General features: G+C 41.7%; 2 protein-coding genes across 3 annotated transcripts in view; both read left to right on the plus strand.

Annotated features, from left to right (window-relative positions):
• Window positions 1-689: 689 nt before the first annotated feature.
• LOC119719484 (THAP domain-containing protein 11-like) lies at window positions 690-9787 on the plus strand. 2 transcript variants are annotated; one of them, XM_038188963.1, is made up of 4 exons: window positions 690-1005; window positions 5239-5531; window positions 6049-6330; window positions 8902-9787. In XM_038188963.1, the coding sequence occupies exons 1-4, from the start codon at window positions 770-772 to the stop codon at window positions 9558-9560; spliced, it is 1470 nt and encodes a 489-aa protein (XP_038044891.1). In that variant the 5' UTR covers window positions 690-769; the 3' UTR covers window positions 9561-9787. The 2 variants fall into 2 exon arrangements, with proteins under 2 accessions (XP_038044891.1, XP_038044899.1); XM_038188971.1 differs by lacking the exon at window positions 690-1005 and adding an exon at window positions 2953-3318.
• A 5142-nt stretch (window positions 9788-14929) lies between these two features.
• The window catches only part of LOC119719495 (xanthine dehydrogenase/oxidase-like), a 34537-nt gene continuing 32571 nt past the window's right edge, over window positions 14930-16895 (plus strand). The window contains exons 1-2 of the mRNA XM_038188984.1: window positions 14930-15254; window positions 15967-16024. Of these exons, the coding sequence (XP_038044912.1) occupies window positions 15171-15254; window positions 15967-16024 (142 nt within the window). The 5' untranslated portion in view covers window positions 14930-15170. The remainder of the gene's footprint in view (window positions 15255-15966; window positions 16025-16895) is intronic.

Consider the following 16895-nt stretch of genomic DNA (forward strand, 5'->3'; position numbering starts at 1 on the left):
ATAGAATACACTTTGGATGTCCCTGAACCCGTGTAAGCAATTGGAACGGGAAATTTCCGGCATTTAGGAGGGTACAAAATCATTTTACAATTATTATAATACCTGTGTACGTACGTGTCATAAAAGTATCGTAGAGGGCACTAAACAACCATGTATTTTGGGAAAAGATGATCACGGCCAGGCCTTATGAGTATTAATTTCTATGAAAAAAATGGAAAGTTTTGCAAAAACAGGAAAGAAAGATATGAAATCAGGCAACCCCCCCCCCCCGGGACTCATGCATGGGACCCGGTCCTTCCCGCAACGCAACACTACTCAAGGAGTAGTCTGGCGGATATAGCGCCCTCTCATCGGCTATAAGGCAGAACCTTAGTTCAGTAACGTTAACATTTATAACATTAACATTCCCAATTGTGAAAAACAATTGCCACAGTCTTCATTACGATTTACTTTAGAGTCGAATAAACAACATTTTCAGTTATTTAAGGTAATCCACCGTGATAAGAAGTTGAACTTCCTTTATAATTCGTTTTCTCCTAATGTGCATTTGCAATGACTGTTTAGGGCCACCGTAGTGGCAATTAATCCTCACGGCGGTGCGCCGCCGTAAAAATAGTGCCTAGCCAAAAATCCGGCCAGTCGAAAATCCGGCCCGATTTTCGTGCCAAGATCAGCCTGGTCAAACAACACGTATATGTACACACGTGGGACTTTCCAACTTCCCAAGGTCAATTATTAATAGTTTGCTACCCAGACTCCCGTAAAGCGAATGATGATGGTAGGAAATTTGGATCAGATTGGGGCCTGTCTTATTTCCAAGGCCGCTTGGTGGCGCTATACTACATGTCTGGAGTACCGAAGTTTGAAGATTTGTTGTCGTAAGTGCACAATCATGACTATGCCGGAGAAAAGAGCGAAGGTTTGGTGCTCCGCACCTAATTGCACCAATAATCCGAAGAAAACACCACATAACTCTTTCTACCGTTTTCCAAAAGACAGTGAGAGGTAAGGCGAAGCTAAACAATAAAAATAAAATGCCAATAGATAGTGGATATTTTGCCGGAGGTAATGACGGCAAACTAACGTTCACTAAAGGTTTGCCGGCGACAATCCATATCAACAGAGGGCGCTGTACTCTTTAAGATAGGGCTGAATTATAAGATGTATTAAATTCCCACTAAAAGTTGTGTAGCACGTTTGGTGTAGTGGTTAAGCAAAAGCTCTACTGCGGAAGACTCGAGTTCGAAACCGATCCCCGCCACATTTTTAAGATTTTTTTCCCATCCCCAAATAAATAAGAATATTCTTCTTTTATTATTTTAACATGTCTCAAACATTTTATTGCAGAGTCTTACATTTTCTTTTTCAGATTTGTGGGTCCGGAGGATTTTTTTTAAAAGGGAAATAAAGTCCGAAATTATAAAATGGTCTGAATCCCATCTTGTGAATACGAGGTTACTACGATAATATTGGCATGGAGCCAGACTGAAATTTGTCACCGGAAAATGTTTAAGTACAAAAAAACAGTAACTGCGCATGTTCAGTGCATATCCGGCAAACTAACGTTTACTAAAGGTTTGCCGTCTCCGGCAAAATATCCACTGCCATAAAAATATCGCGCGATCAAAATACGTTACGGAATTGTCTGGTTCCCTGACGTAATATTATTATTCAACGTCAAACAGACTATCACATCAATGGTCCCCGGACTATTTCCCTTTAAAAAAAAATCCTCTAAAACTATTTCCAGGGATTAAAAACGAAAGCCAGGTCCTTATAGGCCTACCCAAAAATTATAATTTTCAAAAGATGCATCAAATTAACATCAAATTAACGCTTGTAATAGTACAAAACCAGAGAAAATGGTATGCTGATGCATCGTTCCTGCATGTTCTGTAACAACTTACGGCGATCGTGTAGTGTAGGCCCCGGTTCCTATAATAAGGTAACAAAATCCACTTTAAAATTATAAGACCGACCAAACTAGTTGGCGACATTCTCAATAAACAGGTATGACTCATACTCATAGATATAGGGCAGGGTATTGATTTTTTGAGGGAAATTTGGGGGTAAAATGACGATGACAGTGACAACACGCAACCTGAAAATAAAGTGAGCATGCACAGCGCGCTGAATCGCAAGGCACAAACCGCGCAGGAAAATCGTGATTTCTACCCAAAGAAACTGTTCAAAATTGGAAAATGGGTGTCATTAGATTAGAATGAAGAAAAGTTGCTTTTGATTGTAAAGGTTATTTTTGAGCAATATAAAACATTTTTGACTCTAATTTGATCAAAACAAAACAGGGGCCCTACACTACACCGTGCACTACACGATCGCCTGATTTTTTTTCTGCTTTTGCAAGAAGTGAGGTGCGTTTTAGTAGATATGTTTACATTTTTTAATGAAATGAAATGAAAATGTATCCATACTTATGTATCTAGGAGTGATTTAAAGCTGAAAAGGCTTGTTTGGAACAGAGCAACAATCGTTTGAATGACAATTTTGTGTGGGGCAGTATAGGAAATGTCTAAACTCGCGTTTGGGTATTAGGCCTATACGTATCGTTTCGGTTTTGCCCGGTAACACCATGTGGTAATAACTACTGCTTAGAAGATATTAGTTCTGAGAAGAACTTGTCCTGCTTATTATCAACTTGCTAAGTAGTTTTTTTTGTTCCGTTTAGAACAGTCCTGCTGTAAGTTCTAAAAGAACTTGTCTTTGGTCTCAACGTTTCGACTAGCCTGCTCTAGTTATTGTCAGGAGACTGAAGATAGTTGGAGATGCTACTCCTTAAGTAGGGTTTGTTAGGATTAGGAGTGCTTGCTGGGCATGCCCTGCTCGCTCGGGTGTGTCAGTTGGTTGTGAGCCATGGGCATTGTGTTGAGGGATGCCCGCTGAGCGTCCTGCTCGCTCGACTGTGTCAGTTGGCTGTGAGCCTTGGGCATTGTGTTGAGGGATGCCCGCTGAGTGTCCTGCTCGCTCAGGTGTGTCAGTTGGCTGTGAGCCACGGGTGTTGCAACTTGGAATAACTGAATGCCATATGTGGCTTATGAAGTAGCCGATATCTTGTGGGACAGTGTCATGTTTGTGGATCTCAATAGCTTCTCCGATACGACGGGTGTACCAGTGTTTCTCTGGGGCTATGATTTCCGCTTGTTCCCAATCAACAACATGATCCAGATCAGCAGAGTGTTTGACAATTGCCGATTTGTCAAGTTCCCCTCTGCGGCCGTGAGCTATGTGTTCTTTAAGCCTGGTAGTGAGGTCTCTGCCAGTCTCGCCAGTGTACACTTTGCCACATGAGCAAGGAATTCGGTAAACTCCTGCTTGACTTCTCGGGTTGTGCTTGTCTTTGTGGGTGTACAATTTCGTTTCGAGTTTATTGCGAGTTCGGTAGTAGACCTTAATATTGGCTTCACGGAGGATTCGCTGGATCTTGTGTGATGCATGGCCAATATACGGAAGGACTGCAACCGGCATATCGGGTGTGTTCAGGGTCTGAGACATGCTCGAATCCGGTGCGAGGCTGTGATTCTTAGGTCTGTACCCATTGTCTCTTAGCACTTTATTGAGGTGCTTCAGTTCGGATTGTAGGTGTTCATCATCACTGATGATATGTGCCCTTCGAAGTAGGGTGCGGTTCACCGAGGTTTTCACTGATGGTGGGTGGAATGAATGAGCATTGAGGTATCGGTCTGTATGTGTAGGTTTCCTGTACACAGAGTGTCCAAGTGAACCATCGGCCCGTTTGGAAATGAGTACATCAAGGAAAGGCAATGAATCGGATGTCTCAGTTTCCATGGTGAATTGTATACTCGGGTGTTGTTGGTTGAGATGGCGGAGGAAACCATCAAGCTTGTCCGGGCCATGTGGCCATATGATGAATGTATCATCTACGTATCGAAGCCATAACTTAGGTTGGAATTGAGCTGTTGCCAAAGTTTTTAATAAAAAGAATGATTCGATTTAAAAACCTAAAACTTGAGGAATGCTATTTAATATACAGTGGAACGCCGCTATATCGAACACCGCTATACCGAACATTCGGCTATACCGAACATCATCTTTGGCTCCCGGTTTTAATGTACAAAACGTACCGAACATTGTTGTTGGAAAAAGTCAACAGATTAACAAAAACTCTACCGGTTGTTCATGTATTAAACACTGTTTGGGCCACTTTTAATTCCCGAACATCAAACGACCCATGGTTAGGCCTATATCATGTTTAAATGTTAAGAGCGATAGATGGCTATTATTTCCTCAAGGAATAAACGGGAAAACCACCCCTTTCTGAGTTTCATGACGACTCCTCGTGCGGCCGCGAAATGTGCAGAAATGGCAGTTCACTATTGGTCAAAAGAGGGTACCGGCGGTTCAAACTCGCTGTACCGAACGATCGTTATTACAAACACTTTCGGTGGATCCCACAATGTGCGTTATAGCGGCGTTCCACTGTAGTTGCGCGACAGCTCATGAGTCATGTTGAGATAGCTTGAGTAACTCCAGCTCCAGTGCTTATCGCATTTAGAGCTGGAGGCACTACTATCTGTACGTTAGCGGCAAGTAGATCGTAACTTAAGAGGCCCGAAAGCCAGGACCGTATATCGTCTAGTGTATTACAAAAATGGTCAATTTTTCTTCTAGTATTATCCCAACCCAGATTGGGATTTAGGAAAATCCATATCTCATACCATGCAGCAGTCATTCATGAAGCTAATAAACGACTTCAAACAGAACAAGAAAGACTACAATATGGAATTTGTTGATGATTTTGGTGGCGATTCTCCAGAAAACGTCCATTGCCACAGCTGTCATGCATGTCTTCTGTACGTATTATTAATACCCATGAAGCGCGTCCCGTCATCACAATAGATTTTCGAAATTGCTCTACCCACTGGTCGTCTGCATACATGCCTTTGTGCAGAGTGCACGGTGTATGTGGGTATCATACTGCTTTCAGGTGCGCTAGTGGTTTTAATTTTCATCTGGTGCGATGTCGTGGAAAGACAAACAGACAGATGTCTGGAAATAATAACCTCTTAGTTGCTCTTCTGTTAGCATTTTTTAACAACAATGTTTGGTACATGTATGTTTTGTTCACAAGAATCGGAAGCCAAGTACGAAGTTCAGTATAGCCGAATGTTCGGTACAGCGATATCAGGTATAGCGACGTTCCACTGTATACAATATCAGTGACATTAATGTGTCCTGTACCCCATTTTTTTGTGGTCGCAGATCTGCTAAGTGGGTGGTATCAACAGGGCGAGATGACCTACGTGACAGGCCAGCGGACTACCGCTACAGAAACTGCAGGATATGCTCCGAGCATTTTGAAAAACGTCAAATCCTGTGCACCGGAAGACTGGTGTGGAATGCAGTTCCCACTGTGTTCAGTGTCTCGGACTTGCCTCCGAAGCGAAAGCGAGCGAGAAGAGGTGCTGGTACCGGAAGCACTGGGCCTACTACTACTACTACTACTACTACTACTACTACAAGAAGCCCCGAAAAGACATGTGAGCAAGATTCAGGTATGATGAGAAATGTGTGTCTATTACAGTACACGTACATCAGCACCGTCGATGTCAGAATTTTTAAATAAGGGAATAAATGTGTGTTTGGGAGGTTTTAATCACTCTGTTTCAGATCGCTTGGAGTCTGGGTGCTGATAATAACCCGAGCCGAAGGCTCGGGTAATTATCAGCACCCAGACTCCAAGCGGTCTTAAACAGAGAGATTAATACTGACCAAGCACATACAGTCGACTCTCGTTAGTACAAACTCAGTTAATACAAAATTCTGGTTATAACAAACATAAGGCCTTGGTCCCGACTGTGCATTTATGTGCACAATGAATGGGACTGATGTTCCTCTTAATACAAAATTCCGATATACATGTAACAAACAATTTGGCTAGGTCCGAACGAGTTTGTATTAATGAGACTCGACTGTATATATTTATGAATGGCCTTAGCTGAGGATCTATAGTGTAGCATTTGTTGAGCATGTTTTACTAACTCGCTTTACTATCATCGCTTTAATATTTAGACGTGAGCCCGGATACGGAACAAGATCCAGCAGACCACAGCTATGCGAGGGCCACAGAAACTACCGAGGCAAGCACTACCAGTGAGGCAAGCACTACCAGTGAGGCAGGCACTACCAGTGAGGCAAGCACGACCATTGAGGCAAGCACTACCATTGAGGCAAGCACTACCAGTGAAGCAAGCACTACCAGTGAGGCAAGCACTACCAGTGAGGCAAGCACTACCAGTGAGGCCAGCAGGTGTGATGTACAATTACAATCCACGCCTTCACAGACTGATCCAGGTATGGGAAATCTTCCTAACAAAAAAAAAACCAAATTGCTCCGCCTTAACCCAGTAACCTACCCCAGCCCATCAAACCCCAATGGCATGTTTTGTTGGAATCTGTCAGGATGGGTACGGTACCCCTAAACTGACAGTCTTTCACATTGGGTTGGCACACCTCCAGGATCAAAGTCAGAAAAAGGGTTTGTGTAGTTTCCCATATCTGACCTGCCATGTCATAATGAGGAATAACCCCCACCTGTTGACTTTTCAAGTTACGTACACCATGTTAAAGCGCAAATCATTGGCTTTCTATTGATACCAAATTGTTTTATGTAGCTTAATTTATGCCAAAGATATGCCACAAGAACTTCAACAGTGTCCCGCCGAGCTTCACCAACCTCATTTCAAGAAAAACAGCTTTGAAAAAAGACATATCGTCACCACGAAGTAACACCCATCTACATACCAGTAAAAACTAGCAATCGGAGAAAACGGCAACTAAAGTTGGAACGCCTTCTAAAACAACACTTTGCGTCAAAACGACAGAGTATTTTCAGTTGGGTTTCTTGTTGTGGACACTTGATGAATTGAATTGATTAAATCTGCTGTTTTACACCCGTTTGTTTATTAAATAAACAAGAAATAAGAGGAAAAAGATGATTGTTAGTTCGTGAAACTGAAAAGGCTGCGAAACTGTAAATTTTCGTTTTCACGAAGTAACACTCTTCAATGTATTCAACACGAGGAAAGTGCAATTTCAGGTCAGCGCGCGCGCTCATACAACTTATTACAAGAAGAGTGTTACTTCGTGAAAACCTTTTTGCTCACTTATGAGCAGAGTGCGCGCCATGCATTGCAATGGTAAATGGAACTTGAGTGTTACTTCATGAAAACAAAAATTGTCACTTTTGCGCAAAAGTTGCCATGGATACTTAGCGTAATTATTAAAGTAAAGCTCTTGAAGCTTTGAAACTTTGTGCAATGGTAGGCCTTGATGAATAATGTTTAAAAATCCAAAACTGAAAATCGAAAAAAGTATGGTTTAACACGGTAGAGTGTTACTTCGTGGTGTCGATGACGATATGCATTTTCGCCTCCAACGGCAGTTGAAAACTTTCTTCAGTTTCCAGCTTTTGGGAGTATTTTTTTCCGAACAAAAATACATAGTGTGAGTCTTGGATTCCTTGGCTACTCAAAAATAAGAAAAAAAAAACATATCGATTTTGACATGATATTTCTAGTGCATGCAACTTCAGGCGTTGATTACTCATAACATGGTTTTAGGAGACATTCCTCATTTTGCCACAGTAGGTCACATATTGTGTTGGAGTTTGCCACGATGGGTATGGTTCCTACATGTACATGTAGTAAATTATGCATGGGATTTAAAGCTGTTTTTGTTGTTGTTGGAAATACGTCATAGAAGTGGTTACAATGTATGTCATACGCCCCTGAGGTTAAGCATTGCCCGAAGTGATGTTTCCTCACAAACCTGAACTTACAGTACCGGTGCCTACTTTTCATCATGTTTTTTCCATTCGAAAAGAGAAACAACAGAATTTGTCATGTGGGCAATTCCACGGTTACTCACGTTACATTTTTGATGTACTTTTGAGTTTCCTTGGGCTGTAATTACCTTACTGAAAAGGTTTAATAGCTGTTATCCCCATGGTAGATAGAGTAGACCTAGACCTACCTAAGCACCAAAGATGACATCCAGAAAAATGTGTATGATAACCAAGACGCACAAACTCGGTTACTCACGTTACGAAAATGTAATGTGAGTAACCGATTTTGTGCGTCTTGTTTATCATACATAACACATTTTTCTGGATGTCATCTTTGGTGCTTAGGTAGGTCTATGTCTACTCCATCTACCATGGGGATAACAGTTATTAAACCTTTTCAGTAAGGTAATTACAGCTCAAGGAAACTCAAAAGTACGTCAAAAATGTAACGTGAGTAACCGTGGAATTGCCCATGTGATAAATTCAGTCAGCTACGAAGCACTGCCCTATTTTCCAGTCTCATTCATTCTTAACCCTAACTCTCCAGGCCTTTTTGCTAGGATGTAGCCCATTCCTTCACAATCCTCCAATTGGCCTCATCGAAAAATAGCATATAGCCTCAATCCAGCAAATTCCTCCATTATTTCTTGAATATGGTCCGTGGAGGGGTGACCACTGCCTGAATCCTGCAAAATCCTGCGGCAGTGACTGTCAATATGTTGAGGCTTGGCCAGTGACATCCTGGAGCAGTACGGAGGATTTCAAGCATAATCCAGGCTTAAATATATGCATGGCTGAGCAAAAACAAGACAAGGTCCAGCCCAAGACCTTGACAAAGTGCATCCTACAAAATCAGTAACGCACTTTTGCCATGTGAACTCAATCCTCCAAATCACTCCACTTTGGCAAAGAGGATTTTGAAGGATTCAGGGTGGTTGGGCTAAATGTCTGAGCAATTTCAACTAGAAAGTTTTCACCTTTTTTTTTTTTTTTTTACCTTTTTTTCCGTAAATGATCGCTATTTCTCAATTGAGGCGTTATAACGCTTCTGTATTTTGTTTTGACTTGTCTCTTTTCAGTGCTCACACTCACAGAAGCCCCTCCAGACACTGCAGAGGTTGCGACAATGTGCAATCTCGCAAAGTCCACAGACCGGGTCAAAATATTTCGACTCAAAAAGAAGGTCAAAGTTTTAAAGGCCAGCGCTGAAACAACGAAAGACCCCACTGTTACGGTTAAAGACATCGTCGAAGAATCGGCCAAATACCTCGACGAAACCACCCTGCATTTCTTTGAAAGTCAGCTGCAAATCGGGACAAAACGAACCAAGGGTAGACGCTACACGAATAGTGACAAACGCAAGGCTTACGCTCTGCTCTGCCAGAGCCCCGCGGCCTACAGGTTCTATCGCAAGCTCAAGCTGTTCGCCTTGCCGAGCGACCGCTGCTTACGGAGGTGGTTGAAGAGCGCGCCGGCTCAGCAGGGTTTGAACGACGCCAGCTTTGAGGGCCTGAAGCAGACGGCCAGAACCATGTCCGAGAGGTTGTACTCCGCAGTGAAACTCTACAACCAGGACCTGACTAAAGGAAAGATTCACAAGAAGAAAAAGACAGACAAGAAGGCAAAGAGGAAGGACAAACAATTACCGGCTCCGGTATGTGAAACATCCCTTGAGGCTGTTGAAGCTGTTGAGTCTGTGTATAGTTTGCTAGCATTTGCTCAAGAGGTGTCAATTTAACCCTATCTCCCTAGGCAGTTTTGCTAGGATGTAACCTCAATCCTGCAAAATCCCCCAATTGCCTCCATGTAAAAATGAATACAGCCTCAATCCTACAAAATGCTCCGTTGTTTTCTTGAATATGGTCGTTGGAGGAGTGACTACTGCCTCAATGCTGCAAAATCCTCCGGCAATCACTGTCATTACAATGTATGTTGAGGCAAAGCCAGTGACATCCTGGAGCAGTACGGAGGATTTCAAGTATAATTGTAGGCCTAAATTTATGCAAGGATGAGCATAAACAACACAAGGTCCGGCCCAAGTCCTTGACACAGTGCGTCCTCCGAAATCAGCAGCAGACTTTTGCCATGTAACCTCAATCCTGCAAAACCCTCCATTTTGCAAAGAGGATTCGGGAGGACTTGGGAAGGTTAGGGTAAAGTGATACCCGAAATGTCGTGCGAAATGACACGAGTCTTCAACAAACTTCATGATGTATTTTGATATTTTTAAAGCATGGTGAACACTTTTTGGAGAGAGTTCCATACCTGGACATCACTTGACAGCCTGTGCACAAATCCTATGAGACTGTTCTGCAAAATTCCAGGAGTTTTTTCGGTAATGCTTCAATATTTTAGCTGCTAAATTTAAATTGTTAGGGCATGTTATCGCTTTCTGATGGCTGATAGACACTGCAGGGGAAAATTAGTGATGTCCTTGTATCGAATTCTTCCCCATTTTCCTTTGTGCTCATCAACTGAATCAACAGCAAAATAGGGGTTTGCATAGGGGTGGTATAGGAATCGGGTACCCGATTGAAAAAAAGACGCGTACCCGGGTACCTGTTGGGAAAACCAACCCCAAAATTTATATCTCGGAAGTTGCTGTACAGATTATTTATAGAAGTCCATATGAAATACTACAGGTATCACGTCAGTACAGAAATTACAAGTGTGTACAGTGAGCTCTTGAACTTTACAATGTAAATTGCAATTTCGTAAACGTCTTAAAACGTGAATCTGCTTTGTTTTTCCATTTCCATGTGGCCTGGTTTCCATTCTGAAAATAACCCATAAATGACATCCAAACCTTTCTTTTACATCATCTGACAAGTTACTAATTACTGTAATGGAGTACCGAAGTGAAAACGTCACGCGCACAAAATGTGTGTAAAAGACATTAAGCGCGTGATTCAGCCTGTGAACCAACACGCGCGCGTACTCCATTCGTTTGCACTACACTTTCTGGTTCTAAATGACGTCACACTTCGGTACTCCATTGGTAAATCTTGTTACGGTTCTGAATTCCATAATCTGGAACCGGTCCCCAACTTGGGCAGTTTGGTACTTGGGTACCCGGTTCCGATGCACAGCCTTAACAGCAAATCTGCTTCAATCACACAAAGAGTTCACTTATATGTACCGGTATTGCAAACCATTGGCCATTTGTTTCTTTTGTAGATCTTGTAGATATACAGTCATGTACATGTATGTAATATTTTAAAGCAGTTTATTATTCCCTGTTTTACATGTTTTAGGGCCTCATTTGAAATTGACTGTACAGTATTTTTTGTATGAATGAGCTGACTGTAATTGTAAATAGGATATTCAGAGATAGGGGTGTTAATATGAAAAGTCCCCCCCCCCCAAAAAAAAAACCATTCTCCACTGTTCACACATTGTTTATGGCTTATCCACTGTTATTTAAGAGTGCATGTACAATCAAGCAATTGAAGGTACTTGTACATGTAGTCATTCATGTTATTCATGTTATGAGCATTGTTTGCATATGTACTTTATCGATAAAAATAAAATGTGTGGATTTTTTCTCGAAATGAAATTGCTCAGTGTGTCTTACTTTGTTAATGACTGTCTGAAGTAGCACTAATGATCATTACTACAATAGTAGAACAATTGACAAAAAATCACAGGGGAACGTGTCTGGGGGGTGGGGGGGGGGGCGGGGGAAGCTGTGCGATACGCCCCGCGCCGGCCCGGACACACTGTACACGGACGAACAGTATTGCCGTGGAAGTCACACGGACCGTCAGTGGCCGTGTCACGCACACAGTCAGTTGCTGTGTCACGCGTGAAACTGCTCTAGATATTTTCTCGTCCACACAACTGACAGCAACGCGAGGCCAGCGAACGATGGCCGTAAAAAGGGCTTCAGAAAATTCGCGATTTTCATGGCAGACCACAACCGATCCACACAAACAAAGCTGTTTTAGGTAGTTAAAGACCTATCATATACATCTGTCAAAGTATTTTTTCTAAAAAAAAAAAGGAATTAGATGGATTTTGACAATATTATTTCACAGACAAATCGACTAAAAATTACGTGATGAAATTTCCGTTTTTATTCGACAACGACGAGTAATCACAGGAAAGAATGAACCATCATCTATTACGTGAACGTAATGTAAATATTTTAAGAATTCGATGTGCACCTAATGTTTTCAACAACTTCGATTTTTCATAACGCGAAAAGATCGTCGCCATATTATTAAAACTTTTTAAGCACATTGTAAAAGCGCACACACATAAATCAAGTGACTGGGAAAGCTAACAGAACGCTCGGCCTTCTTAAAAGAAATCTTCACGAATGCAGTAAATCCGTCAAAGAGAACGCATACAAGTCATTAGTAAGACCCAAACTGGAGTACAAATGTACATGTATTGTGGAACCGCATGAGATCCCTTCAACAACAACAACAAGATGAACTTGGAGAAGGTACAACGGCGAGCAGCCCCGCGCTAGCGCTTCGTATGTAATGATTACAATTAAGCGGAGATCCAGGGTTAACAGCATGCTGTCTTCTCAGTGGGACACCCTCGAACTACGCAGATCCGACTACGACTGACAAGGGTGCACACCGGTAAATAGGCCTAAATCCATCCGCCGAGCTCATGAATAAAAGTATATACCCTCAAAATATTCTTTATTATTATTAGAGAGTTCTGAGCGCCGTAAAATTGGGGAATTGAAGAGACTTGGGGCTTTCAATTCTGAACATTTTGGATGCTATTGGGCTCGAAAGTGGCGCTATTTTGCCATGTTGTGGAGGGATCGTTTTTCAAGATGGCTACTTTTCCGCCTTGGGGAAAATAGGGTCGTCTTCTTTGGGTGAGAATATCTCAAAAAGTCAATGGTCAACCCACAAAAAATGAAAAGAAAACGAAAGATGACATGTTGATCATCATTTTTCTGTGCAGCTTGAATACCTGTGCGAGTTTTGAGTATTTTTAAAAGAATTTTGAAGTATGGGAATTTAGCACTAGTGTCTATGGGAATTTAATTGCAGGGTTGCACCCACAACAATCTGCAAGGAAGTCCACAATACTGAGTAACAACAATCATGCAACAAGACAGAACTTCGATCCTTACATCATTGTCTCGCCAAATTTCAACAAACTGTGCTATCAATATCCACTCTACCCAAGAACTACAAGGGAATGGAACCTACTACCACCCAACATTCGCTCTGCTCCCAATGTCAAAGCTTTTAAAAAGGGAATTGAGCACCTAGAAGTAGAAGGCCCACTTTAAAATTTAGTTCACTGCGCCAACCACTCCGACCTATACATATATTATACGCTTCCGTACCAACCTCGTCCCCAGTGCTTTATTTCCAACGTTGTTTCCAATAGTAAACCCTGGATAGGAAACTTCCTGCATCCTGATTCCGAAGTCGATACCGCCATTGGCTAGAAATGGATTTATATCGTGTACTTGTTATTCACAACGTGCAGTACGTGTTTTCGCGATCATTCGTCCACGCCTTCTCGAAAATATTCATTTCCTTTCCAGTTTGTTAATATTAATATGAAATGTGATACTGTATGTTGTCTCGTTAAGATCGTTACAGTTTAATTAAAATAAAATCATGTTTTCGTAACTCACGCCATGCCTCGCGCTGCGACGAATTGATTCTGTTTTTACCCCAGACACCGCATACAAAAACAAACGCAAATGTAACGCACAGGCTGGCACCAGACTTCTCCTAATTTGCATACGTGTTCAAAAATCTTGCACATGCAAATGATCCAATACCAGGGTGAGAGAGCAGGTAGTGGTGGGCGCGTACTGCTCGACACCCTGGGGACGAGGTTGCTTCCGTACCGACCTGTGCGTAACGACCAGAACCAGAGCAATTAAGGAACCCAGACATGGTGACCTTGTGACTCCACAATTCCCACTGATTGGTCGAGCTCGAGATAGCCGGCCTGCTTAATATTCATGAGTCATTCATTGCACGTTCGCGCGTGCTATTTACAATTTTCAGGCCTATACGTTTACACGCGTACATGAAGATGAAGCGTAGACTATTATCCAGTATCAAATGAACCTTGCCATTTCTTTCGGCCTTTTTAAAAAATCGAATGTACACCTAATAGCTATCGGCCCTCTCATTTGTTGCTATAAACTATGATTTTTGTTTGACACGTCGTAACAACACTTTCTTTTTGTCAAAAGCAGTTATATTTGGTATCAAAATAAAGCACACAATTTCAACTTTTCACTAACCTAGCCATCTCGGCCAAACAGTGCATGTATCCAGGTACTTTGCGTGTTTTTCTGTAGTCTCGAAAACAGTCTCGTAAAATCTCGCGTAGGCTTTTGGGCCATGCGTGCGTGACCTCGGGACACGAAACTGAGGTCAAACGGGGCTTTGTGCATTGGTCAACTGAAGGCTACCTTGATAGCACAATTGCTTAATTAACGGCCATGGTACATTGTAGTAAAATCTGTTCCTTGCTCTATGAATAAACTAGATAAGGTTGAACAATATGGATTCCTTCGGGAACTAACCCACCGGGGCCGGTTTTTATGTGCAACGTACCTCTATGAGAGAACACGGCGAAAATATCATTAAAAACTGGCCTTTTTTCACATCTGTCGCCACCACTTCATTATTCGACAGAGTATACCTTTAGATCTCACTACAGTATGACCCTAACAATATACTCTTTCAGAAAATGAAAGAAAAACTGAATAAAACACTGATTTTCACTCGCGAAATGATGTTAAACACTGCATTTTTTGGTCAAAAATCTCCCTGTTTTGTGTGTAAAACCACGCGTTTAGCCAAGAACTGGTACATTAACATCATCACAACATTAAATAGCGCCACCTGGGAGCTTAGATCTCTCGAATCATTTTTCTTCGTCTCGTCAGCTTTCCAATAATGTAACTCTTATTGTGATTGGTTGAGGTTTAGGCTCGCGTGTATCCATTTACAAAATAATTGTTCATCTAAACTCCAATAAAATTTGACGTTGCTCATGGCTCAGCGCGTAGGGTCTGATTATTGTACACGTGCTAGGCAGTGCTAGTGTGTATGCACGGGAGATTATCTCTATTTGTCCAAGGTCATCTGGCTGTGCACTTTTGGCCGGTTTACATGGGGTCTTTTTTTTGACCTCAAAGGATTTGATAAAAGGTTGTTGGCTTTTGATACGAAAATCAATATCACGCTTTGACTATCATCTAGGATAAACGGGTCCAAGCCGGTTCGCTCTGGTACATACATGTGTATACATAATTATACATTGCCCGCAATATCGCATTTTTATACTGACGAGTGCCGGATGAACATCTAAAACCAGTGTCCAGGGGTTTTGCTGCTCTATGCTTCAACTCAGTATCCAAAGAACAGTGGCCAAAATGGGAGATGCGGTGGACACACTGTTATTTTTCTGCAATGGGAAAAAGGTAGGCCCACTGCTTCTTTAGTTCTGATACCTTATCTCTTTTTATGCCGAGTAAATTTACTAAACACTTGCTTTCCCCGATTTCGAGTTGCACTTTATACCAATGGAAAGTGTTTCACCTTTTGGCATTTACCAACTTGGCAAAGGATTGATGTATTGATGCAATATTGGCAACATTTTAGGCCAAAGGAATGGGAGTTGCTGAAAAAATTCTTAAGTCCAAACCAACTACCCTGTTGGCGGCTACGCGGCTACGAGGTGGGAGTGCAATGGAGCATGCGGACGCATAGTACATGTACATACAAGTAGCGCTGAGAAGTTTATTGAGGTCAACCAACCGTGACCTCCCGGCTACGAAATCGAGTGGCGGGGTATTCTGCAATTGCCTCCATGTGCCTCCAAAATTGAAGTCTTTTTTGAAGGGAGTTGCGGAAGCCGATGACTGCACTATTATGTTCCGACACCTTTATGTTTCGACAACGTACCCGCACATAACATTGTGTTACTCCCGGTTAGGGTTAGGGTTAGGAATAGGAATGGAGTCGGAACATAGAGGTGTAACCGTGTGAAGCCGAAAAATAGACATGGCACACAGTTGTGATTTTGGTTGTATGCAAAGAGTACAAAATATTGAAAAGTACAAAAGATGTAGCCTTGCAATGCAAATATCAGACCACTTGAAGTCCAAGATATTTTCATCTTTAATAATACAGGTCGTTGATCATCATGTGGATCCAGCAATGACTTTATTGACGTATCTTCGCAACAAGTGTATCCTTTCGAAATAAACGTTGTTCCATTTCGCGCGCTGCTTGTATAGTTCTGCAGCTTTGGCGGGAACACATTATGGGTTTTAGTTTTATTTTGCAGAATGTTGGCCTAAACCTTATTTGAGTTGGACAGGTCGAGTCAAAAAAGCGGAACCCACACCCCCAAATTTTTATTTCATATTTAGAAAAAGGAGTGTAGCACCAAACACTATGACTGGAAAGCCAAACTCATAAGCTACTTTTAGATGAAAATAAATTACCGCAATTGGCTCACAAAGGACATCACCTTTTAAACTTATGACCCTAGAACCTCTTTCGTCCAAAAATGCGATTTCAAGAATCGTCGTCGCAATTGTCTTCAAACTTCACAAGCGATTAAACCTCAGTTTAAAAGTAAAAAAATATTCAACAGAGTCCTTTAGAAGGCCCGTCTTTTAAAAGAAAAGTGGATTTTATAAATCACATTGTTAGGCTAAACCAGGGTTGTTAATAAAGATATTGTGTACTGTAGTACAGTCTACAGATGTTGACAGTTGTTGAGCGATTGCAAACAAAATGCTGACTTGTCATCAGAATTAGATTTTGTAAATTGGGGGCAGTAGACGAAAACAAATCAGGTTTTGTTTTCTCCAATGATGGTCGGGCGACCATCGTTAGCAATTGATGCACAATTTAACTTTTCTTAAAAATGACAGCACACCAAGTGCCATTATTTACAGTCAAATACGGTATTAAAGTGTCATAATGATTTCGCAGTTATTTTTTTATGTTTGCATCAAAAATACGTTAATCAGGCAGGAAGCAAAGTCCATCTTTGTGTGACCTAAAAAGCAAATTCCACATCCTAACAACCAATATTCCTATCTAATTTA

The sequence above is a fragment of the Patiria miniata genome, unplaced genomic scaffold (assembly GCF_015706575.1).
Source record: "Patiria miniata isolate m_02_andy unplaced genomic scaffold, ASM1570657v1 HiC_scaffold_13, whole genome shotgun sequence".
Taxonomy (NCBI): Eukaryota; Metazoa; Echinodermata; class Asteroidea; order Valvatida; family Asterinidae; genus Patiria; species Patiria miniata.